At 53.6% G+C, this 24,185-nt stretch overlaps 2 protein-coding genes across 3 annotated transcripts; both read right to left on the reverse strand.

Annotated features, from left to right (window-relative positions):
• Positions 1–19: 19 nt before the first annotated feature.
• Positions 20–7,070, reverse strand: Gnb3 (G protein subunit beta 3). Its single transcript, XM_052174842.1, has 10 exons — positions 5,977–7,070; positions 5,718–5,804; positions 5,445–5,483; positions 3,759–3,865; positions 3,619–3,682; positions 3,343–3,505; positions 3,171–3,237; positions 2,877–3,078; positions 1,301–1,517; positions 20–512 (listed from the first exon to the last, which is right to left on the reverse strand). Exons 2-10 carry the CDS (start codon positions 5,772–5,774, stop codon positions 406–408), a joined length of 1,023 nt encoding a protein of 340 aa, XP_052030802.1. The 5' UTR covers positions 5,775–5,804; positions 5,977–7,070; the 3' UTR covers positions 20–405.
• Positions 7,071–7,101: 31 nt separating this feature from the next.
• P3h3 (prolyl 3-hydroxylase 3) lies at positions 7,102–24,115 on the reverse strand. 2 transcript variants are annotated; one of them, XM_052174838.1, is made up of 15 exons: positions 23,466–24,101; positions 21,537–21,689; positions 20,675–20,870; positions 20,453–20,584; positions 19,904–20,040; positions 18,241–18,330; positions 16,674–16,726; positions 16,514–16,581; positions 16,219–16,343; positions 11,632–11,733; positions 11,208–11,358; positions 10,893–11,010; positions 10,703–10,778; positions 7,772–7,912; positions 7,102–7,625 (listed from the first exon to the last, which is right to left on the reverse strand). In XM_052174838.1, exons 1-15 carry the CDS (start codon positions 23,955–23,957, stop codon positions 7,458–7,460), a joined length of 2,202 nt encoding a protein of 733 aa, XP_052030798.1. In that variant the 5' UTR covers positions 23,958–24,101; the 3' UTR covers positions 7,102–7,457. The 2 variants fall into 2 exon arrangements, 1 of the variants encoding a protein (XP_052030798.1); XR_007976696.1 differs by lacking the exon at positions 10,703–10,778 and having other exon boundaries at positions 7,529–7,625; positions 23,466–24,115.
• Between the last annotated feature and the right edge of the window lie 70 nt (positions 24,116–24,185).

Genomic DNA, 24,185 nt, shown 5'->3' on the forward strand with positions numbered 1-24,185 from the left:
AAGCCAGACATCACCGAGTACCAGGATGCTACATTTTATTAGGTAATGAGAGAACAAAAGGGCGGAAAAGGAGCCAGGGGGAAGGGAGCCAGGAGCCACATGCACAGCCCTGGGCTGCACTCTGGCCATTTCCCTCTGGACAAAGGCTACTGGGAGCCCAGGAGGACTCCGGGGTAGGGAAGGGGCCCATTGTTGTTTATTAAGGGAGAAGCTGTGAGGACTGAAGAGGAGAGGCCATGGGAGGAAATGGGGTAGTTCCTTGCCGTTGAGTCCCTGGTGCTTCCAAAGGCACACTCCCATAATCCCACCTGCTTTAAAAGGAGATTTACTGGAAATGGACCCTGGGGTAAAGAAGACTGTTCCTAAGGAGATGGGGCAGAGGAGGAGCCTGCTGCTCTAGCCGCCTCAGTTCCAGATTTTGAGGAAGCTATCCCAGGAGCCAGTGGCCACAGCCATCCCGTCAGCTGTAACCCCCAGGCAGCTGACTCTGTTGTCATGGCCAGAGAGTATTCCTGAGGAAGAGAGAGAAGAGTCAGCCTACTCTGCCTCGCTGTGGAGGGCGTGTGTGTGCACAGAGGCCTTGGACTGCCCCTGGTGGAGACTAAGGAACTGGAGGAGGATTAGCCCTGAGGAGAGGGATTTCTCCTCAGGTCAGTTCCTCCATGGTGAACTTGAATCACTGGTGGGGCAAGGGTAAACGGATTAGTAATGTCAGTATGCTGTGAAGAAGGCCAGGGCCACTTTGAAGGGCCCAGAGGAGTCCTTTGTTTCTGGTTTTTGTTTTTTTTTTTAAAAAAAAAAAAAAAAGGCCAGGCCCAGGGGAGTGACATGTATAGGGGACCTCAAAAGTAAGCAGCAACTCAACAGGCTTGGGGCCTGTCTCAGGTTGTTTTATTCAGTTGTTGGTCTCTCCTGATAGAAGGCAGACTGTCCTTTTCCACTTAAGACCAGTTCTAGACAAGCCCTTGGGCTAGCCTGGACCCCGGTGCTCTACACCTTGATTTATTCTCATCCACACATCCCTGAGGCTGTCCCTTAATGTCTGACCCTGAAACCGCAGTACTGGACATTTAAGATACACAGGTTTGGGGGTGACCAGAAGGAGCAGGTACAGCACTAGGCAGGGGAGGGCTGCTTAGAGCCGTTTCTGTCCAGGGAACACGGTCTGAGTTTCAGAAGCAAAGGATATTGGTTTCCAAGGCTCCTGTCAGGCAACAGTTGGGGATCAGCAATGAGGGGGGTCCCCACTGAAGAGAACTGGGGGTCAGGGAAGGCCGGCAAGTCTGGGGCAAACCCTTACCTACACGCTCGCACTTCAGAGAGTCCCAGACATTGCAGTTGAAGTCGTCATAGCCGGCGAAGAGCAGGCGACCACTGAGGGAGAAGGCTACGGATGTGATGCCACAGATGATGCTCTCGTGGGAATAGGCAGTCAGTTCCTGGTCTGCCCTCAGGTCAAAGAGGCGGCAGGAGGCATCATCCGATCCAGTGCAGATGGCCTCCCCATTGGGAAAGAACTGAGGATACAGTTGAGAAGTGGTCAGGGCTCAGACCCGGGCAGCCTTGCCTTCCTGCCTGCCTCCTGGCTCCCACTGGGGCATGAGGGGAGTGTAAGCCAGGTCTCTCAGTCTCTGGGTCTGTTTCTCAGTAGGGCTGGGCAGCGGGCTGCATCGAAGTTGCTCACTGCCTGTGTTCTTGTGACTCCAGCACCGCAGGCAGGCATGTTGCATGCTCCCAGGTTGCAGGCCAAAGAACCAAGGTCTCCCAGGATCACACACACAAAAAGATCACATTCCTACTGCTACTGCCCTAATGACTAGATCAGGGTGTGTAAGATTAACACAAGGTCCTGGCATATAACCTGAACATCATCACAAAGAATAGCAGATATACTTGGAAGGGGAAATATAGAAAACTGGTGTACCCTCATCAAAAAGATGTAATGTTGCCAGAGGTATATAACAAGACTTTCTCTGCCGGGTGGTGGTGGCGCACACCTTTAATCCCAGCACTTGGGAGGCAGAGGCAGGCTGATTTCTGAGGGGGACGACTTTTCTTAGGGAGGGATTGAAAAAACAAAAACAAAAAAACCTTAGGGCTGGAGAGATGGCTCAGCAGGTAAGAACATTTGCTCTTTTTTGTTTTGTTTTGTTTTATTTTGTTTTGTTGTTTTTTTTGTTTTTGTTTTTGTTTTGTTTTGTTTTGTTTTTTTTGAGACAGGGTTTCTCTGTGTAGCTCTGGCTGTCCTGGAACTCACTCTGTAGACCAGGCTGGCCTTGAACTTAGAAATCCACCTGCCTCTGCCTCCCAAGTGCTGGGATTAAAGGCGTGTGCCACCACTGCTCAGCAGAACGTTTGCACTTGCAGAGGACCCAAATTCAGTTGCCAGCATCCGCATGACAGCTCATGACTGTGACTCTGGTGCTAGGGAATCCATTCCCTCTTCTGCCCTCTAGGAAGTGTGTAAGGGGCACAGAGCCATGATATATGCAGTCTACTCTCAAAGAGCCCGGGACTGCAGACCTAGCGTGCAGCTTGGTGGCAGGGCAGAGCTTAGCATGTGAGAGCTCTGATGTGGGCCTCTAGTTCCACACGGAGGACAGAGGGAAGGATCTAAGAGTGACTGAGTGTGTGTGCGTGTGTGCGCATTGTGTGCGTCTAGAGACAACGTTAAGTAAGTGTGGCAAAATGTTAATGGTGAATCTGGGTGAAGCGGACATGGGACTCCTCATCATTGGTTTTGGAACTATCCTATAAGGTAAAATTATTTTTAAAAATTATAAGGAAAGGGCTCAGGGGCACTGTGGAAGTGGGTCAGAGATAATGTATTGGGGTTTCAGATTGTTACTGAAGGGCACACGTAGAGGGACACTCACACAGATGGCATTGATGTCTGATTCATGGCCAGTGAAAGTCTGACGACAGGTCCCTTCCCTCACATCCCAGAGCTTGGCGCTGGCATCACAAGCTCCCGAAATAAAGAGTTTGTAGTCTGGGGACACAGCCAGGCTCATGCAGTCACCAGTGTGTCCCACGAACACTGTCTTCTGCTGCCCCGTCTCAATGTCCCACAAGGCACTGCCAAGAGAGAGGGAGCCCACCACAGAGATATGTCACAGTTGCCCAGGACAGGGTGACCTTCCTCAGCACCCACGGCATTCAACCCTTACCACGTGGTGTCCCCAGAGCTAGTCACAATGTTGTTGTCATCCAGGAAGCGGCAGCAGGAGAGATAACCTGGAGGTGGTTAGAAGGACAAGCGCCCTGGCTCAAGGTCTCGGCTGTAACTGTCCAGGGGTCCTGGGCCTTCTTGACCCCTACATAGGGGAGAGGGCTTCTCACCTGTGTGAGCAGAGAGCTCCCGGCTGACCTTAACATTGCCCTCGCGGGATTTGAGGCTGTAGATTGAGCACATGTTGTCCAGCCCACCACATGCCACAAAGTTCCCTGATGGTGCATAGGCACAGGTCATGACCCAGGAGGAACGCAGTGGGATAGCGTGCACCTGCAAGGGAGGGTAGATTTGGGGCAGGTGAAACCTGTGCTTCAGCCAAACAGGACAGAGATGAGGCACGGCATCCCCAGGAAGGGTGGAGGGTCAGGAGGAAGGGCTGGTACCTTATTGGTGGTGTAAGTGTCCCACACGATCAGCTTTCCATCCTGCGAGGCACTTACCAGCAGCCTGGAGAAAAGGGCACCTGTGTCACCCCGTCCCTCTTTTTCCCTGCCTTCCCCCTCCTCCCCTTTAGGCCCCTCACTTAGAGTCAGTGGCCCAGTGCATGGCATAGATCTTGGCCAGGTGTCCCCTTAATGTCCTCCGTGTCCGCATCTGGACTCGTCCCACCACCTCCAGGCCAGACACAAGCTGCAGAGAGAGAAAGGGGTATTGGGTGTCACACGTCTGCAACAGCCCCTGCTCCACTCCAGGTCAGCTTCTGCTGGGGACCAGGCACTTGGGCAGATTCCCAGCAGAAAAAGGAAGATGTGAAGTTGTGTGTGTGTGTTGGGGTTGGGGGTAGGAAGAGTGGGGCAGATATGCCCAAAATGCCTGTTTGAAGTTGCCAAACAATTAATAGAAATATCAGGGAGAGAAGTCCCTGGGTGTGAGGGGCGGAGCCTCCCATGATAGACAGGTGCTTGGATAGCTAGTGGCAAGTTGCTAGACAGTACAGTGAGTGTTTAGTGTCTCCATACCGAGGAGGAGGAAGTTCTAGCATGGAGACACTCCCACTTTGATCAGTCAGGTTTCAGGCTGCTTGTATGAGGTCACTAACCATAAACTTGGGGAAAGGAACACACGGTGGCCTCAGATTAGTGGGCGCCTGTTGTCACACTCCAGTGGCACACAGCCATGGCATTGCCAACTGCCGGGACCACATCTGCTGAAATCCGGTCCCCCACTCCACACAGCCACAAGCAGCCTCCTAGCCGCCAACTATGGAGTCTGCAGACTTGGTCTGCTATACGTTGTCACCTTCAGCAAATCGTCAAACCTTTCCCTGAGCCTTTTATCTTAGAGTTGCCATGGAAATCATAGAACGATGTAGTTAAGCATTTAGCCCAGCGCCTTTCTCATAAGAGTTACTCATGTACATATTTAATACAGCCGATTCTGGTTATCTTTTCCCCCCCCTCAGTACTGTAGATTAAACCTAGGGCCTCAGTATGCTAGCTAAGAATTCTGGGACTAAAATATGTCCCCAGACCTTTCTGCTTTTCTCATTTTTTAACATAATATTTCTATTAATTGTTTGGCAACTTCAAACAAGCATTTTGGTCATATCTGCCCCGCTCTTTCTAACTCCTCCCTGTCCGCCCTTTGCCTCCTACCCCCCACACACAACTTCACGTCTTCCTTTTTCAGATTTTTCTCATAGCTCAACTTTTTACTTTTTATTTTGTGACAGGCTGATCTTAAACCCACTCTGCAGCCCAGGCGTGCCTTGAATTTTCAATCCTACCCTCAGCCTTCCAGGTAGCTGGATTACAAGTAAGTCTATGTCACCTGACATGGCTTGGGCTAATCATCAATTCTAAGAAACAGTGGCAGTTTGTGTATCACCAAGAAAGAAACAAGAGGCTCACAAGGTATCATGTATTGTTAGATGCATCCGGATCCTAGTAAACAATCTGTGACAAAGCACGCATCTTAAAATCAATGACATGTCACCTTAGACAACTGCCAATTCGAGTCTGAGAAGTCCTGCCCTCCCATCCATCCTCACTGCTCAGGTTGAAGAGCAGTGTCCATGTCTTCCGTATCCACTCTCGTGGCTGGCTCAGAGCAGATCTTAATGGAGGTTTGTTGAATTAATTCATGAATGTCTTTCCTCACTTCAAGGACAGGATGTCTACAAGCTCAGGCAGCAGTCCGTCCTGCTCCTGAGATGCTCAGTCCCCTCCCCTCCTCTCATGCCCTGCCTCAGAGGGGCACAAGCTCTCACCTCAGCCAGAGTGATGTCGGCACAGGCTTTCCTGGCATCCTGCGGGGAAAGTGGGCATCAGGGAGGCTATGGCAGGGGAGGGGCGGGCATGGGGCTCTGCAGTTGGGAGGTGGTCTCAAGTGTGAGGTGGTCCAGATCGAAAGTCTCTGAACCCTTCTAGATCAGAGGTCTCTAAAGTGTCACCCAAGTGTGAACCCAATCCCTCCCGGCCACACTCCCACGTGTCCTGAGTTCTGTCCTCCAAGGTCCCTAGGACGAGGGCTCTGGGGTTACAGCAATCTGCTTCTTGAGCTGCTCCGCTTCCTGCCTCAGCTGTTCCATCTCCCCCATGGCGCACAGGTCGAGGGGTAGCTCTGGTTCCTGCCAGGGACATGGAATAGGTGTTGAAGAGTCCCCGTGAGACCATGCTTCTGTTCTTTCCACCCTGCCCTACTCCTGTGATGGGGAGCTCGCCCTCCTGGGTATCCCAGCCTCCCTGCCTGGGCCCGCACGGCCCCCATCCCAGAGGGCAGAGCCGGCCGCTCCCTCTTACTTGGGCTCTGGCTGGACTTCTCCCAGGTTTCCGCTTCCCAGCGCCTCCTCACTGTCTCAGCCGCGATGCCTGCCTGTCACCTGCCCCCCTCTGCTGCCAGAGGAGCTGGCCTGGCCTGGCCTGGCCCTGACTGGGAGGGGTTGGTGTGGGGGGGAATGACAGGGAAGGGTAAGGCCAGCAACAACCACGCCAGGCAAATGAAATCAGCTGCCAGGGGTGGGGGAGAGGCCAGGGAGGGAGGTGTGTGGCTTCCAGAGACTTGGGCCAGCCTGGAGGGGTGGGGAACAGGCCTGTGAACCAGAGAAGAGCACCCCTCCCCATCCAGTCACAAGAAGGGGGGGCATAAAGGGGTGCCTCCACGGTCAGTCTGTCAGCAGAGATAAGAGCATCGGCCTACGGATCAGAGAAGAGCTGTGAGGATTACTGGTTGGGTTTGGGGAGAACAGGAGCTGTCGCAGCTCCAGGCCCGCCCCCCCCAGGCCCTAGCCCCAACTTGTGGTCATGATCTTGGCAGTGCGGGCCTCTTCAGCAAGCAGGCCAGGAGCCAGGCCAGAAGGGTGACAAATGACCCTGTTGTCAACACCGTGAACCATGTTTCCTCGTTGAGGGCGTGGGGGAAGAGGGTACAGGCACAAGCCGAGATTAGAAGGACTGAGCTGGATAATCCTTTTTCTCGACAAGCCCCAACCAGCTGCCCCTGGGTCTGATCCTAGCTGGGGGAGCTGACACGGGCTGCAGGGGGAAGCTGGGCCCCTGGGCCCCTGCCTTGCAGACTACAAAAGAAAGGACTACAAAAGAGAACAGAGCTCTGGGCCCTGCTCCTGGGCTGGGGTCTGTCTTCATACTTCCTCACGTGACTCCCGGGGTCCTAGTGGACTGTGAAGGTAGGAGCCACAAGGCTCATACCTCAGCTGTACGCAGGGAGGGATGAGAGGCCCCCGGAGCAGCTGTGGGGGTGGTGATGGGGCACAGGGGCCTATTTGCATGAAGCAGCAGGTGGCTGAGATTTCCCTGACAAATCACAGGGCTTTCATGGCTCCACCCCTGGGAGGCCCCAAGACACCACCTGTCCCCTCCCAGGCCAGTCCCAGCCAACCCCACCTCCCAAGGCCACCGAAGCTAGGATGAGCAGACCAGGCCCCGGCTGGGGGGCTTCCTGTTCTTTATTGCACAGGTTGGGAGAGGGTGAGACCGTCTCCTCGGTGTGTTCCTTATTAGAAGCAGCTGGCCTGCAATCCTCGCCATGCCTTTCAGGGAGGCACAGTGACTTTTGTCTGTCCCAGGGAGCTTGCAGGTCCCCTCAGCTGGGGCCAGACCTGGCTCCCAGGCCTGACGTGCTCTAGGCCAAGTCTGTGTAGCAAGCGTGTGAGTCCAGGGTTTGGTGGCCCTTGTAGGTTCCCATGAGGGTAGACTCAGCGTGCTACTGTGTTCGGTGTCATCCAGGGCCTTCTCATCGGTTCCTAAGAAGCTGGCTCGGCCATTCACAGTTCCTCTCGGGCCCGGAGTGACTTCCCAGCTTTGTCTTGGACCCGCTGAAGCTTGCGACTTGGGGGTTCTGGGGAAGGGTCTCTGCTGAGAATTTCTTCCTCTTCCTCCTCTTCTTCTTCCTCCTCTTCCTCCTGCAACAGCTCTTTGGCTTCTGTCCACTCCTGGGAATGGAGAGAACTGTGGGTCAGTCCCCTGTATCCACCTTTCCTGGGCTATCTCAGTCACCCATGAGCTTTACTGGAAGCCTCGCCCACTCACAAACTTCCGCAGTGACCACCCGCCCACCCCCTCACCTCGTCCCCCCTACCTGCTCCCTGTGTTCAGGTGCCCACGTGTGCCACAGCGCTAGGGCACATCGCCGTCCCCGAGTCACAGCCCACACACCATGGGGGTTCTCACCACCAGAGCTGAAGGCCACCAGACGCCCACACCGAGGACGAACCTGAGCCTGAGGGGCGCAGGGACACAGCGTCAGACTTCCGACTCTGTCACTCCCCACTCCCTGACTCAGAGCTAGCTTGGGGCAAAGGTGAAACTGGCCCTAAGTCAGGAAGGAAAAATGCAAAACAGACAAGGAAGCCAAAGGGGGCTGTGCCCTTCGGAGGGTCTCTCCTGGTTCCCTGTCCTACAGCCTGAGTCCAGGAGACTAGAGAGATGAGGTCTGAGGGCCCTACAGGCAACACCAGAAGGTATGGAGGGAGACAAGGTCCTTGGGTGGATGCGTTTCCACCCTAAGGAAACCCTGGATTGTTGATGAGTGCATAGAAGGCGATTCCTCCTTTCTGTTCATGCTTTAGGGTGAAGAGTAAGGCCGAGTTCCTCTGTGTAACACAGGCTAGCCAGGAACTCCTGCCTCTGTCTCCCTGGTGCTAGGACTACAGGTATCTACTACGATGTCTGCTCCTCTTTTTGCCCATTTCTAGGCCCAGGAAAAGAAGTCTCCATGATGGAAGAATGGGTGAACAGCAACAGCTAACATTCATTGACCGTTTATTAATGCAAGGTCATTCTTTTAAGCATATTACATAAATTACTTTTTATGGGGTCAGAGCTGGCCCAGAGGGTGAAGACACTTGCCACCAAGACCAACAACCTGAGTTCAAGTCCTGGAAGTCAAGTCAGCTCCCACAAGTTGTTCTCTGTTCTTTACACACATGCCGTGAAGGGTGTGACCCCATCCCTGCTCGCTCCTTACACACACACACACAGATGCACACGTAAAATAAGCAAACACTGGGGTGGTGAGGTGGCTCAGTGGTTAAGAATGCTGACGGCTCTTCTGAAAGTCCTGAGTTCAAATCCCAGCAACCACATGGTGGCTCACAGCCGTCAGTCACGAGATCTGACGCCCTCTTCTGGTGAGTCTGAAGACAGATACAGTGTATGTGCATATAATAAATAAATAAATCTTTAAAAAAATAAGCAAACATTTTTAAAAATGACTTCTCATACTGCTGGGATGATGGCTTAGTTGGTGCAAGTATGAGGACCTGCGTTCGGATCCCCAGAACCCACAGAAAAGCTGAAATCGCCCATGTCTGCAGTCCCAACACGCCTAGGCCCAGATGTGAAGCAGAGACTAGAGGATGGTTGTGTTGTGGTCAGCACATGTGCACTATGACATACGCATGTCCTGGTACATGCACACACCTGCATGCCACACAGAATGTGTGTGCAAAGCCAGGCATGACGGCGGCACATGCCTTTAATTCCAGCACTTAGGAGGTTAAAAAAGGCAGGTCTCGGTGGTTCAAAGCCATCCTGGTTCAAAGCCCCGGCTACACAGTGAGATCCTGTCTCCAAAAACAAAAAGAAGGGAAGGGAAGAGCAGCTATTCTCCCTTCATGCCGGGAAGGTCACCTGGGGTGGCATGTGTCTACAATCTCAGCACTCAGAAAGTCACACCAGGAAGATTGCTGTAAATTCAAGAGCAGCCAAGGATAGCTACCTAGTCAGTTCAAGGCTAACCTGGTCTATGTGGCAAGACACTGTTAACAACAATAAAAATAATACCAATGTCAACAATAATAGATATTATTATTACCCTTAGTTAGGAAAGCAAGTCTCAGAAATGTCAAGAACCTGGATATAAACTCTAGCCCAAGGGTCCTGTCCATGCCCGTGCCCCTAGCTCCACTGTGGCCCCACCGTGGGGGAGGGAGGGTTAAGTCTTCAGATCCCTAGAAGGGACACAGAGCTCTGTGGTCCTGCACGCTGTGCTCCACTCTCCCTTGGCTTTTTAGTTTGTTTGTATATATATACAAACATATATATATATATATATATGTTTTTGTTTGTTTTTCGAGACAGGGTTTCTCTGTGTAGCCCTGGCTGTCCTGGAACTCACTCTGTAGACCAGACTGGCCTTGAACTCAGAAATTCGCCTGCCTCTGCCTCCCAGAGTGCTGGGATTAAAGGCGTGCGCCATCACTGCACAGCTAAATATATTTTATAACTGTATTTTACGTGTGTGTTTTGTCTCCAAGTATGTGCGTGCGCCACATGCATTCCTGATGCCTGTAGAGGCCAGAAGAGGGTGTTAGCTCCCCTGAAATTAGAGTTAGAGTTGGTCATGAACCACCATGTGGATGCTGGGAATCAAACTAGGTCCTCCAGAACAGCAGCCTGGTGGCCCTGACCACTGAGCCACCACCTCTCCAGTCCCTCCTTGTCTTGCTTTTGTTTTGAGTCTTTCCTGTTTTCTTTTGGTGGGGGCGGGGGTGAATGCTGCAGCATGGCGCTGAGGTCAGAGGAGGACTGCGGAAACTGCTTCTCTCCTTCTCCAGTCAGTTCTAGAGAGATGAAACTCCAGTTGTCTGGCTTAGGCGTACGCACCTTCACCCCCCCCCCCTGAGCTCCCTCCCTGGCTGGCATTTCGTTTTTGTTAGAAGGCATCTTGGTACATTGCTCAGGCTGGCTTTGACCTCCTGGGGTCAAGGGATCCCCCAACCTCAGCCTCCTCAATCGCTTGAACCACAAGGGTACATCCTTTACCTAGCTATGCTCGACAGCCTTTAGGAGGTAAGGCATACGGTGAAGGCAAAGGCAGGCTGGGGGACCACTTAGAGATTGCCTGCGGGGCTCAGTGACGAAAGCCTTGAACATACGGCCAGCAGGACCAGAGAGGTGGGGAGAGACAGGGTTAAGGTGGCCCCAGCCATTTCCCTGCATTTGCCTCTGGAGAGCTTCTGTTTTGAATCCTGACCCCACAGCTGGGCCCTCTACCCCAGCCCCCTACCGTGACAGTGAGGGCATTGGGCTGTGTGAAGAACAGGTCGCCTCCCTTGAAGTCATCATTGAGGTAGAGGAGTCCACTGGGAAGTAAAGAAGGCAGGAGGCAGTGAGGCTCCCACCCACCCAGTGCCAGGCCAGGCCTGCAGCTAGACAGCCTTTGTGTGCCTCCTACCCCAGGGAAACTGACTACCCACCTATAGTCCCGATAGGTGTAGGCTGGGGGCTCCCGCCAGCATTCCCCGGTGTCGGGGTCCAGGACACAGTTGTCTGCATGTACTGGGTGGCTCAGGTCCATACGCTGCTCTTGCTCTCCTAGGATGTCAACGATCCAGTTATGAATCAGAGCCCCTACCCCGGGTGCCCTGGGCTCACCCCACCCAGATGCCCTTAGCTTCGGGGGTGACAAGTAAGTAGAGATGCTCGCCGCTCCCAGTGAGGCTGGTAGGGGACTGTCTGCAGTGTAGATGGGAACAGATCGGGCAGGCACGACGGGGTTCCCTGGTGGTTACCGTCTATGGCGCTGCGGCACACCAGGTGGGTGAAGGAAAGATGCAGTGGCCGTTCCGGGGAGAAGTAGGCCTGGGTCAAGGTCCGGACGCGCTCACTCACTTCCAGAAGCAGCTTAGCGCCTGGCCTGCCCACAGTCCCTGCCCGGGCCAGCTGCAGGCAGGGAGAGAGGCTGTGGAAGGTGGGCCTCGTGCTAAGCCCTGCGTGTCTCTGATATGACTTCTGTGGGGGTCTCCAGTCTGTTCACTACTCTAAGCTCCTCCTTCCAGTGACTCCATGACAACACCAGGGCCCCAAGTCTCAGAGTACCTGATCTAGGTCCCCAGGGAATTCCTCCTCAGAAGGCCAGGCCTGCTGTCCAGTCTCCTGACATGGTATCTCTTCTCAAGCCCTCAGCACCAGACCAGTCACAGGGCCTCCCCTTACCTGAGCAGCCTTGAGCACCGTGAGCCCCTCAAACCGTTCATGAGGACTATGAGGGGAGCGGCGGCCGCGGTAGCCTGACCTGGCCCCAGCCTCAGCTGCATCCTAAGAGAGAAGGGGTTTACAGTGAGCCACACCTCACTGCCACACAGGACCAGGCTCCCCTGCAGGCCTCCCCGGTGCCTGGAGCTAAAGAGAAACTTCCAGGATTCCCTTGTGACTTTTTCCTGAGCTATGACCCTTTCCCAGAGAATGGCAATTGTCCTGACTGTCTCGACTGTCACTCTGAAAAGAAAAGCTCTGGGATGTGACTTACCAAGGGGACTCTGTGGACATCATCCTGGGGAGCATCCGTAGTGGGGAGGAAAGGATGCTGAGATAGTAAGAGTGGCCGGAGGAGAGGCAGAGCTGAGGACACTAACACAGAGTCTGACAGGCCAGTTCTGACAGGAAGCTGAGGTTTGAGACATCACTCATCCTGTCCCACTGATGGTGTTTTGGAGAACCAATGACTCCACTGTCTCTAACGCCAGATCCGGCCTCCCAGGACTATCACCCAGGGTCGCCCATGTTGGATGTCTCCCTGTAGGTTTTTTTGTTTTTTTTTGTTTTGTTTTTTGTTTGTTTGTTTTGTTTTGTTTTTTGGCAGGGTACCATTGTGTAGCAAAGGTTGGCCTGGAAATCACTATGTGGCCCAGTCTGGCCTCCAGTTTGCAGCCATCTTCCTTCATGTCCCACGTGCTAAGATGCTAGGACTGAGCCACCGTGGCCTGTAGACGTTCATTTCCCAGCCTACGTGTCGATGCTCTGTGTAAGGGCCACGCCTAGTTACCCCACATACAAACCTCAGCCTGAGACTCCACCTGGCCACGCAAGACATCTAAGCTGCCACCTCTTCCTCCTCCTCTGCAGTGCTAGGATCAAACCTAGGGGCTAACCCATGCTAAGCAGTCTCCGCCACACCAAACTATCCATCTCTACACAGCGTTTGCTGGCTTCTTGAGGTTGCTGTCTCAAGCAGCCCAGGCTGACCCTAAAGTGGATATGTAGCCAAGGATGACCTTGAATTCCCGCTCCTCCCATCTCAGCTTTCCGACGTGCTGGTTACAGATCTGTGCCGCTGAGTCTGGTTCATGAGGCGCTAGGGATGAAACCCAGGACTTTGTTGGAGTTGGCAAACCCTCTCCTGTCGCGCAAGGCAACCTCATCCCTCAGGATTTGTTTTAAGATAACTAATACATAGAAAAAAACAATTCAGATGGGGATAAGGGATATGAAGATCATTAAATTGGGTTACAATTTCACACGTGTTTGCCCACAGATACTTAGAGGCGCCATTTAAATTGAAACCAGATACCGCAGAGATGCCACTGGGATGTGTGACAGGGAACACCAGAGCAAAGGTCCTGAGGCCAGCCTGAGTTGAGGAACCGAGAGAGGTTTGATCCTCGAGGCTACCCTTGGTGTCTTCCTCTCTGCAGCCACCCTCTCAGTCCTTGCCAGTCTCTTCTGTTCCCCTCTTCATCCAACCTCAGAAGCCACAAGTTCCTCCCACGGCCACTAGAGGGAGCCACTGAGACCACGGAATGCCGCACTTGCTAGGATCTCTGCACCCGGAAGTGAACCGCTTGAATCCCCCAGTAACTGTCCACCACCTACCACCGAGCTGGCGGTCCCTGGCAGGGAACAGGAGCCCTCTGTGCTGAGAGGCCCTCACTCTGCGTTCTCTCCCTCTCCCCGTACTGTCATGATAATAGCCGAGTAACAGCAGCTGTGCATCCGGGGTTGCTTTCTTCGCTCTCTGAAAGGCTTCCCACTGTACCAGCTTACTAACCCTCAGGACAGCTGTGATGGAAACATTGCGAGCAATCCTACTTCACAGACACTTAAGTTGCCCAAAGTCACAGAACCACTGGATCTGGGTCTGGCCCACACTTTTTTTGGTTGGTTGCTGTGTGTGTGTGTGTGTGTGTGTGTGTGTGTGTTGTTTTGTTTTGTTTTAAGACAGGCTTTCTCTGTATAGCCCTGGCTGTCCTGGAAATCACTCTGTAAACCAGGCTGGTTAGAACTCAGAGATTCAACTGCTTCTGCCTCCCGAGTTCTGGGACTAAAGGCCTGCGCCACCGCTCACCACCCACCCTGGTCTGACCATTCAACCCCTGTTTTACTGCAGCTTCTGAAAGCACCTGGTTCTTCCTCTTCCTCTCCCTCCTCCCCCTCTTTCTCCTCTTCTTCCTCCTCCTCCTTCTTTTTAAGATTTTATTATCATTTTCTTTTTATGTGTATGGGTGTTTTGCCTGCATGGAGGCCTGGGTTTCAAATCATCTGGAATTACAGACGGTTGTGAGCTACCATGGGGGGAGGAATCAAACCCTGGTCCTCTGGAAGAGCAGTCAGTGCTCCTAACCACTGAGCCATCTCTCCAGCCTCTCCTTCCTCTTCGTTTTCTCCCTTCTTTCCTTTCTTTCTCTCCTTTGTGATGGGGTCTAGGCTGACTTCAAACTCCCAGGCCCATGCCGTCCTCCCACCTAGTCCTCCCCAGTAGCGGGACAACTAGAAATGAGAAAGACCAGCATAAGGAGCCGAGGGTGTAGCAGCGTGCTGGCCTGGTGTGTGCAATACCCTGAGTTTGACGGTTTGGCACTGCAAACCACAACCAGACTGCTGTGGGATTGAACTGGAGCACTGGCCCTCTGATAAGCCGCCAATGACTTGGCTTATCCATGTTTGTGTCTGGGCAGTCCGCACCTCTTTGTCACAGCTGCCAGCTGCTCCAAGCCTGCCTCCAGGTCGGGCTCCCTCTGTGTGCATGAGGCTAAGAGCAGCCTTTGCCCCTCTCTCTCCTAGGGTCTAGCCATTTCTAGGCCACAGCAGGTACTTCATGAATATGTACCGAATGAGTCCAAGTCTGGAATGAGGACTGAAGCATCATGGGATGGCAGCTTCAGCACATGGTGAGCGCGGGTCATTCAACCCACACTGGGAGAGGATGGAGCACCAGGAAAAGAATCCTGACTCCATCAGAACTCTCAGGTCATCGGGGAGTGTTCCATTTTGTCTTCTCTTCCTAATCTTTGTAAAGCAAATCCACCCTGGCCAGGTGCGGGCCAGACACCTACACAGCTGGCTGTCCTTCAGCACGGAAGGGTAGGTGGGGTGCTCAGAAGAGGATCCCGGATTTATTAGGCCAGCCTGGGAAACATAGCAAGACCCGGTCCCAATAGGAACACCTACGCTATCTACATCAGCTGAATTAGGAGGCAAAGGAGCTGGGCGGTGGCCCACACCTGGGTCCCCTCACTCGGGAGGCGGAGGCAGACAGATCTCTGTGAATTTGGGGCCAGCCTGGTCTCCAGAGTGAGCTCCAGGACAACCAGGTTACACAGAGAAACGTCTCAAAAAACAAAAGTCAAGAAAGTACACACATACACACACACACACACACACACACACACACACACACACACACACACGGAAGTAGAGGAACGTGGCACTTGCGCTGCTAATGAAAATGAAACTCCTATACCCTAGAGCATGCTGGGAGCAGTTGTAGGCCTCTGTCAGTCTGAGCAGTCCAGGGTCCCGCCATGCCCACAGAGCTAGCAAACAGTACCCGTGGGAATGGAAAGCTCCCGCCTTTTAGATAGCATCTTTGGGATGGCACAGAAGTGGGACTGAAGTTAGCAGGTGGAGGGAAGGAAGCCCTGCTGACCTTACTAAGTTACCAACAGTGTAGACATTTGTCCTGAGTGTGGTCACCTGAAGCAGAAACACATCCCCTGTGGCTTTTGCTCTGAGAAAATGCTTGAGGAGGTAACAAACAGGGAACCAAGAAAGGGGAATTGGGCGAGGTGGCGGAGGTCTTCAGTCTCAGCACTCGGGAGGCAGAGACCTCCGGATCTCTCTGAATTCAAGGCCAGCCCGGTCTAGCTAGTGAGACCAATTCTTAAAAAGGGGCTGGTATGTGGTAAAGTTCCTTCCACAGACGCTGTGCACATGAGAGACACCGTCAGAACAGGATCAGGGCAGAGCAGGAAGAGGCCACCCTGGTTCACCCAGAACTGACACTAAAAATGTTAAAGTCAGTCTCTAAAACCAGGAGGAGTCTTTGTTTCCGTGCTATGCCTGTTTTCACATCATCGAGATAGCTTTAAGAAGACTTAACTGGCTAGTAACTTTTTTTTTGTTTTATTTTGTTTTGTTTTTTTTTTGAGACAGGGTTTCTCTGTGTAGCCCTGGCTGTCCTGGAACTCACTCTGTAGACCAGGCTTGCCTCGAACTCAGAAATCTGCCTGCCTCTGCCTTCCAAGTGCTGGGACTAAAGGTGTGTGCCACCACTGCCTGGCAACTAATAACTTTAAATGAGGTAATATGAAGACTGTATCATGAATATAAATTCACCATGTTTATGCAAAAAAAATTAAGTAAATAAAAAGAGAAAAAAGTTTTTCCCATAGTTGAGATAAAACTTTAAGAGAAACTTGAGACAGACAGAGCCCTGGGTGGACACAGCCAAGAGCAAGGAGCAGGTCGCGGCAGAGCCTGCGGCTCCTCGCCAGGCGGCTGGACCACACACACCATCACACATACCTTGGCCAGCTGCAGCAGAACCCCGCACTCGGCTGGAGTTAGCAGCCCATCTAACACGGCTCGCTCTGACCCGTTCAGCTGCTGTGCGTCCTGGGTGAGGGTCACACCCTCCATCAGAAGGGCATCTACAAGAGGAAGGATAGGGCAGAGGCTCAGTGGAAGGGCAGTGGTGGCAGATTCCAGGCCCTCGGGCTTTTACCTCCTGAGTGTCGTACCCCACCTTGCCTTTCTACCCTCCTACCCGCCCACTCTCCCCTCCTGCCCCCGCGCCCCCAATGTGTATTAAGGAACTCACCCTTCCAGTAGGTCAAGGGCTTCTGCTGTGGAGGCTCCTGGTCCCAGGGCTGCTTCTCCTGATCCTCTCTCGGGTGAGAGACATGCTCAATAGACAAGGCAGACCCACATTTCGCCTCCCAGCTTGGGCTAAGTAGCCCCCACCCCAGGGTGCACCCTACCTGAGCTTCCCTCTCAGTGCCTTAGGGATGAGAGCCTCGGGGGTCCAAGCGTCCTGGGACAGACAAGAACAGCACCCTCACCCTCCAGGACTAGCTCCAGGGTTCCTGACTTTAGAACCTGAAGGCCCTTGTTAAGGTCTTCCTCCCGCTTCCGCTTCCAGGGAGGAGGGCAACGGAGGGAGAGCCTGGCCTCAGTGCCAGAGCTAGCTCGGCCCACAACAGCCCAGAGCCTCAGGTTCCAGACCAGACTGTAAGCAGTGACTGCCAAGTGCTAAGGCTTGCAGTGAGATTGGAGGTTTTAAGGTCATACTTGTCTAAGGGAGCAGAAAGCTCTGATGTATGTACGCACTTCTCAGCTGATGGTTCCGAGACTCGGAAAGGCCAAACAAGGGTCGCCTCACACAGCTGGCGAGTGCAGAGCAGGATTTAAACCAGCCTTCCTTCCCATCCCCACTCCTAGCCTGCAGTTCTCAGTGACAGCGATTTGACCCACCCCACCAGGGGACATGAGACGATGTCTGGGAACCTTGATTTCATGATGTGGGGGCTATCAGTGTGCTGTTGACATCTACTGGGGAGAGGCCAGGATAACTGCTGAATACCCACCAGTGTGGGGGGACAGCCCATCCCTCCTCCAACCAAGTACTATCAAATCCAAAATGTTTTCCCTTCCCTCCCTCTCCCCTTCCTTTTCTTCTTTTTCTTCTTGCAGTGACTGAGACAGAACCCTGGGAATTTGTGTCTGCTAGGCAAGCACTCACCACTAAGCCATCCGAGCCCTCAAAAAGTCAACAAAAAATCTACCCCGTTAAGTTCCAGCTTCTTCATTAGGATGGCCTTGCACTTGGTGCCTGTGGCTAGGGACAGTAATGGATTAGGCAGCAATGATTCCTTCTGGACTTTTTTTTTTTTAATCAGATGGTACGGCTTCAGCAAAGGATTGTGGAATGGGTGTGATCTTTACAATGGGATAAACTGGGATAAAGGCAAACTGGCAACCAGAAGGTATTTGTGGCAGAGACCAATTCTTAGCCTGCATGATTCCTCACCATTTTTTAAAAACTTTTTTTGTTTTTTGTGTTTTGGAGACAGAGTTTCTCTGTGCAGCCCTGGCTGTCCTGGAACTCACTCTGTAGACCAGGCTGGCCTCAAACTCAGAAATCCACCTGCCTCTGCCTCCCAGAGTGCTGGGATTCAGGGTGTGTGCCACCACCGCCCGGCCTTAAAAAACTTTTTATTTTTGTTTTATGTGCACTGGCATTTCACTATGTATGTCTGTGTGAAGGTGTCAGATCCCCTGGAACTGAAGTTACGGTCACTTGTGAGCTGGCATGTGGGTGCTGGGAATTGAACCCTGGTCCTCTAGAAGATCAGTCAGTGCTCTTTAGCCACTGCGCCACCTCTCCAGCCCCTCCCACGGCCAGTTTTAACCCAGGCACACCGCTGAGGTCCCTGGGAACCTGGGGCGGCAGGGTTAGTTAAGTCAGCAGGGCTGTGGGCAAGTGGACCCTGCTGAGGGCCAAGCATCACTGTGCCTCCCTCTGGGGAGAAGAACACAACTGCTTACCGGGTCCTTGAAGCTGGTGCCCAGATGCTCCATGGCGTAATACAGCTGCCTCTTCTCCCCGAGGGAGCGGTGGATGAAGCGCTGGATGTCCTAAGCAGGGCAGAGACGGAGGTGACGGATACATAAGGAGGAAGGAAGGGAAAGCCAGAAAAGAGGCAGCCCTGGGTTCTCGGGGACATCAGCACACTCGTCAGAGCCCTCACCAGCTCTGATGCTGCGATGGTTCAACTTTCAGTGTGTCTGGGCTCAAAGTAAGAGAGTACCCGAGAGACTCTGTGTGTGTGTGTGTGTGTGTGTGTACATTTGTGCACACAGGCAGACATAAGGAAGAAACTACTTCTGGGGATAGACTCCCAAGTAAACACAACCTGATATGTGGGAGCAGGGAGCAAAAGCAGAAGAAGTCAGAACCTCGCCTTGGGCACCTCTCCAGTAGCTAAAAAGCTTGAGTAAGAAGCCAGAATGAGCTGAGTGTGCTCTTGCACACTTTAAATTCCCCCAGCACTGGGGAGGCAGAGACAGGCAGATCACTGTCAGTTCCAGGCTAGCCTGGTGTATAGAGTGAGTTCTAGGCCAGCCAGGGCTACATATTGGGATCCTGTCTAAAAATAAATAAACAAGAAGATAGACAGACAGACAGACAGATGTTTCTGTAATTAAGAGCACTTGTTTATCTTGCAGAGGACCCAGGTTCTGTTCTCAGCACCCACACGGTGATTCACAACCATCCTTACTCCATTCCAGGGATTTCCAGTCCATGCCACATTGTCCTCTGTTGTTATTGTTGTTGCCGATGTTGTTTTAAGACAAGATCTCTCTATGTAGCCCTGGCTGTTCTAGAACTCACTCTGCAGACAAGGCTGGACTCGAACTCAGAGACATGTCTGCCTCTAGCTTCCGAACTGCTGGGATTAAAGGAGTGTACCACCACCCTGGCTCCGTGCCCTCTTCTGACCTTTGAGAGCACTTATATAGAGCACATACACACAAGCAAACAAAACAAAACAAAACAAATAATGATAGATAAATAAATAAATAAATAAATAAGAAAATAAATAAGAAAAATGAAATAAACAAAGAAGCCAAATGAAGTATTGAATCTAGGCCACTCTCGGGTGTTTGACTTGGTCCAGGCCCTACCTGTTGGTATTCTGTCTAAGCTCCACCCCACCCTGACCTGGCAACAGTCAGGTATGCCCCACCCCATAGACCTGGCCCACTATAAAAGGGGCTACTTGCCCCTCCTCTCTCTCTCTCTGCTCTCTCTCATTCTACTCTCATCTCTCTGCCCCTTGGGCTCTCCTCCCCTCCCCCCTCTCTCCACTTGGTCATGGCCGACCTCCACTACTCTCCTACTCTCTACTCTCTCTCTCTCTCTCTCTCTCTCTCTCTCTCTCTCTCTGCCTTTCTCTACTTCCACTATACCACTAACTCCCAACCTCTACCCTGAATAAACTCTATTCTATACCATGTCTGTGAGCGTGTGGTCCCTTGGGGGAAGAGGTGCTTGGACATGGGCCCGCCTGGGCACCCTCTTTCCCCAACACCACCGTGCCACACTCCCTTGACCCCCCCATTCTCTCTTCTTAAGCCCCCTTCATTGGCGCATTGGCCCTGCATTTGTCCTTTCACTACCCATCAGTGACTGTGGGGGAGAGCTTACCTCTCGTGGCCCCAGGCCGGGACCCGGCTCTCCCAGCTGAGTTTGGTACTGGTTCAGGGCCTTTTTGGCAGACTCATCCTCTGGGTAGAAGAGCAGGACACCCAGGACATTTTCCACGGCCTGAGACACATTCCCCACTGCAGGTGGAGGAAGGAGAGAAGGGGTCAGGGACAAAAAAGACAGAAGAGAGCAAGCAGAAGGTCCCCTGGGAACACTGCCACCTCCAGGGAGTCCCCGCCTGATTTCCGGATGTGCCTACCCAGCTCTTCTTTCAAACGTACCTTCAATGGCAGAGTTCAAAGAAGAGGAATCAGGGAGAAAATGAAAGGGAAGGGAGAAGCAACCAGGGCCGGAAGGAGCCAGTAACCCTCCCGAGCTTCGAGCTTCGCACAATGGTGCCAACGGGCACCATCCTGAAGCCGGAAGTCCCCATACGCCCTGACAGTGAAATTAGCATTGCAGAGTCAGATGGAAAGGAGAGATAGGTGCGGCTGGGAATGGCATCAGAGACAATTCTTCACTCCCAGGCTCCATCCTTCCCAAGCTGACCCTGAGCGTAGGCCTCATGCAGCCGTCTCAGCAGGCTGGGGAGGAAGTCCTGGACCGGGAAGCTGCGACCAGGACGGGTGGCGGCCTCTGCCACACAGTGCTGCCGGCACTGCAGGAGCCGTATCCAGTGTCCTGCCGAGAACACACAGGAGCCTTAGGCTGTGCACAGTCCTCCTCCCGCCTCAGGTGCTCTCCCACAGCGCAGCCCAGCCCCTCCCTCACCTGCGATGGCTTCATACAGACCCCCCTGGGTCCCCTCCTCCTCTTCTTCAGCCCCTTGCTGCTCTTCAGGTCCCTCACAGACAGCGCGACAGCTCTCCATGTGGGCCAGGCTCCCCTGCAGGGCCTCCTCTAGTTTGGGTAGAGCCAAGGCTGCCTCCCGTTTCTCCAGAAGCTCCAGGCCAGTGTCATAAGCAGCCTGTGGAGAAATGGAGCATGAGTCACCTGAGATTAGTGGGGGTGGGGAGGTACTAAAGAGAACTGGGGGTGTGCATGTCAAAGGGCACGGTGATGAGCTGGAGAGGTGGCTCAGAGGTTAACAACACTGACTGGTCTGCCTGAGGTCCTGAGTTCAATTCCCAGCAACCACATGGTGGCTCACAACCATCTGTAATGGGATCTGATGCCCTCTACTGATGTGTCTGAAGACAGCAACAGAGTACTCACATATATAAAATACATAAATAAATCTTTAAAAGGGGGGAGCATGGTGACAGATTCTTTTAACCTGGCACAAAGGAGGCAGAGATAATCGAATCTTATTGACTTTGAAGCCAACCTGGTCTACATAGTGAGTTCCAGGCCAGCCAGGTCTACACAGAGAGACCCTGTTTTAAAAAGATAGAGAGGTGGGAAAGCAATGAGTTTATTTGGAGCATGGAAATCTGTATCCTACTTCATAGAGCCAGAGGAGGAACAGGGTGGCCTCGGAATCAGAGCGTTAAAACGGCACGTCAGTGGCCTCAGAGGGAGCTGACCACTAGAGCGCGACTCTTCACCCAGCGCCTCTGAGAGCAGCACCCAGACACGCTCACACTGCACAAGGCTGGAGTGGACAGATTTCAGGCAGCACTGAGGGTCTCACCCAGTACAGGGGAGTCACCAGGTCCCGGAAGCTCTGGGGTCGGATCGCAGACATTCTGCGGTACTTAGCCATGTCTTCCCGCATCTGCAGGTGTGTTGGGTTTGCCACAAAGAAGGTGTGTGCCGCAGAAGCCGCCAGGTCCAGCTTCTTCAACTGAGGATCAAAGGGATGGGATGTGAGAGTTCAGAGGTGTGTGTGTGTGTGCCTGAGTGCGCTTGTGTGTGCTCCAGTGCTCCTGTGTGTGTGATATGTGTGTGTGGAATGTGTGTATACATGTGGTATGTGTGTGTGTGCCTTGAGTGTACCTGTGTGTGTGCTCGAGTGCTCCTGTATGTGTGGTGTGTGTTTGTGTGTGGTATGTGTGGTCTGTGTGTATGCATGTGGTGTGTGCTGTGTGCATGTATGTGTGTGGTATGTGTATGTGTGTGGGGTATGTGGGTGGTGTGTGTATATGTGTATGTATGTATATGTGTGTGTATGTGGTGTGTGTGTGTGGTATGTGTGTGGTGTGTGTGGTGTGGTGTGTGGTGTATGTGTGGTGTGTGGTGTGTGGTGTATGTGTGGTGTGTATGCATGTGTGTGTGTGTGTAGTGTATGCATGTGTATGTGGTATATGCATGTGGGTGTGGTGTATGCATACGTGTGTGCTGTGTGTGTGGTGTATGCATGTGTGTGTGTGGCGTGTGTATGTGGTGTGTGTATTCATGTGTGTTATGTGTAGGTGGGTGGTGTGTGTGTATGTGTGTGGGGGTGGTGTGTGTGGTGTGTATATGTGTGATGTGTGTGTGGTGTGTATGTGAGCATGTGTGTGGTGTGTGTGGTGTGTGTGTGTGTGCATGTGTGGTGTGTGTGTGTGGTATGGATGTGTGTGTGTGATGTGTGTGTAAGTGTGCTGTGTGGTATGTGTGTGTGTCTGTGTGTGTGTGTACAGTGTATGTGTGGGTGGTGGGTGGGAGTGGGTTCTTAGACCTCTGTCCCTTCCCCAGCCTCCCCCAGCGCCTTATGGCAGCCTAGACAATCAGAACCGGAAACCACCAGATCCCTTGGAAGACAGAATGTTGGGATCCCCAGGCCTCTGAGCTTCAGAGTGGGTGGGCCATGGGCCTCGGACTCAGGATCTCTGTTTTGGAGACAAGGAAATGAGTGGCTCACGTAGATGAGGGCTCGGGGAGACCTTAAAGGATGAGACTCTTGCAGGCCTCTGGGACCCTGAGCTGAGGTGGGTGTATCTAGAGCCCCTCCCACCTCCAGCCACGTAGGCATCAGCTACCATCCTGGAAACTGTACACTGTGAACTGCCACTGACCCAGATGCCAGCCTCAGCCATGCCTCCTTCTCCAAACTAGCCCCGCTCCTTCAGCCTTTCCGAAGCTCGATTCTTGCCCAAGAGAAAGCGCCTACTCAAACTCCCACTCCTGAACGGACACACACTCTTTCTGTCTCTCTCTGTTTTCTGTCTGTCTGAGTCTGTGTGTCTCTCTGTCTCTGACTCTCTCTCTCTCTCTCTCTCTCTCTCTCTGTGTGTGTGTGTGTGTGTGTGTGTGTGTGTGTGTGTCTGGTTTGGGACCCCTCACCATCTGCTTTTCGTATCTAAGAGGCTGCACTCATTCACCTAGGTCCACCAAAAAAAAAAAAAAAAAAAAAAAAAAAAAACAACCGCGGAGCCCTCCCTCCATATTCGGACTACTCCCACTCCTCTTCATTCCAATTTGACACCTTCCCCTTGCCCCGCTCTCTCTTGACCCTCCCTCTGCGGTCATCGCGAGTCCTGGCCACCTTTTCCGAAGGAACCCACCCAAGAGCATCAGTTCGTTCTACGCCCCCCACGACTCCACCCTCGAGTCCACGGGCGGCGAGCCTCCCGCCCTCTCGTGGTCAGCTCCAAGTAAGACAGTCACCAGGCTCGGGGAGCCCCTGGCCGGCCCGCACCTGGTAGTAGGCCCTCTGTAGGTAGTTGTACGGCTCCCGCCGGCGGAAAGCATCCCGCAGCGCGCTCCCCACGCGGAGCCGCGCCGCGCCCCCGGGGCCCAGCCTCCGCGCCGCGCACTGGGTCAGGCACTCGGCGCGGCGGAGCGTGGCGCGCAGGAGCAGCGGTTCCCAGGCCCCGGGCCCGGAGACGGGCGGCGGGGCTCCGAGGAGCTGGGCGGGGAGCGCGGCGCCCGACTCGGCCGCGCAGCTCGCCCCGCAGTCCCGGCGCGTGCGGCCCAGCGCCGCTCGGCTCCGCAGCGCCTCTCGCAGCAGCGCCACCGCGGGCGCCCAAGCCCCGGCCGAGTAGGCGCGCAGCCCGTCCGCGTAGAGCAAGTCGGGGGCCTGGGGAGGCGCCCCCGGCAACAACTGGGCCAGGCCCGGGGGCTCGGGAGGCTCGGGGGACCCCGGGGGAGGCAGCAGCAGCAAAAGCAACAACCGCAGGAGCCGGAGCATGGTGCCAGAGCCGCGGGCCCACCGCCGAAGGGAAATGCGGAGACGGGAGGGAGGAGAGGAAGGGGGGCCAGGGGGAGGAGAAGGAAGGAGAGATGGAGAGGAGGAGGGAGAGGAAGAGAGAGGGAATGAGTGATGTTGGAGAAACTAGTTGGGTTTAGGCCTGCCGCTGGGGAAACCGAATTGAGACCGAGCGAGAATTCCAAGGGACACTTGTGTCTAGTGTGGGTA

Source organism: Apodemus sylvaticus, chromosome 2 (assembly GCF_947179515.1).
Source record: "Apodemus sylvaticus chromosome 2, mApoSyl1.1, whole genome shotgun sequence".
Lineage (NCBI taxonomy): Eukaryota > Metazoa > Chordata > Mammalia > Rodentia > Muridae > Apodemus > Apodemus sylvaticus.

Excerpts from the sequence above, each read along its gene's own strand:
- Gnb3 (XM_052174842.1), bottom strand. The coding sequence starts at position 5,774 with ATGGGGGAGATGGAACAGCTGAGGCAGGAAGCGGAGCAGCTCAAGAAG. Across the intron at positions 3,506-3,618 it reads ACACTTACACCACCAATAAG|GTGCACGCTATCCCACTGCG; the intron begins GTACCAGCCCTT and ends CCTCCCTTGCAG. Across the intron at positions 3,079-3,170 it reads AGCTCTGGGGACACCACGTG|TGCCTTGTGGGACATTGAGA; the intron begins GTAAGGGTTGAA and ends CTCTCTTGGCAG.
- P3h3 (XM_052174838.1), bottom strand. The coding sequence starts at position 23,957 with ATGCTCCGGCTCCTGCGGTTGTTGCTTTTGCTGCTGCTGCCTCCCCCG. Across the intron at positions 20,871-21,536 it reads TGGTGACTCCCCTGTACTGG|GCTGCTTATGACACTGGCCT; the intron begins GTGAGACCCTCA and ends ATTTCTCCACAG. Across the intron at positions 16,727-18,240 it reads GCACCAGCTTCAAGGACCCG|GACGCTTGGACCCCCGAGGC; the intron begins GTAAGCAGTTGT and ends TGTCTGTCCCAG.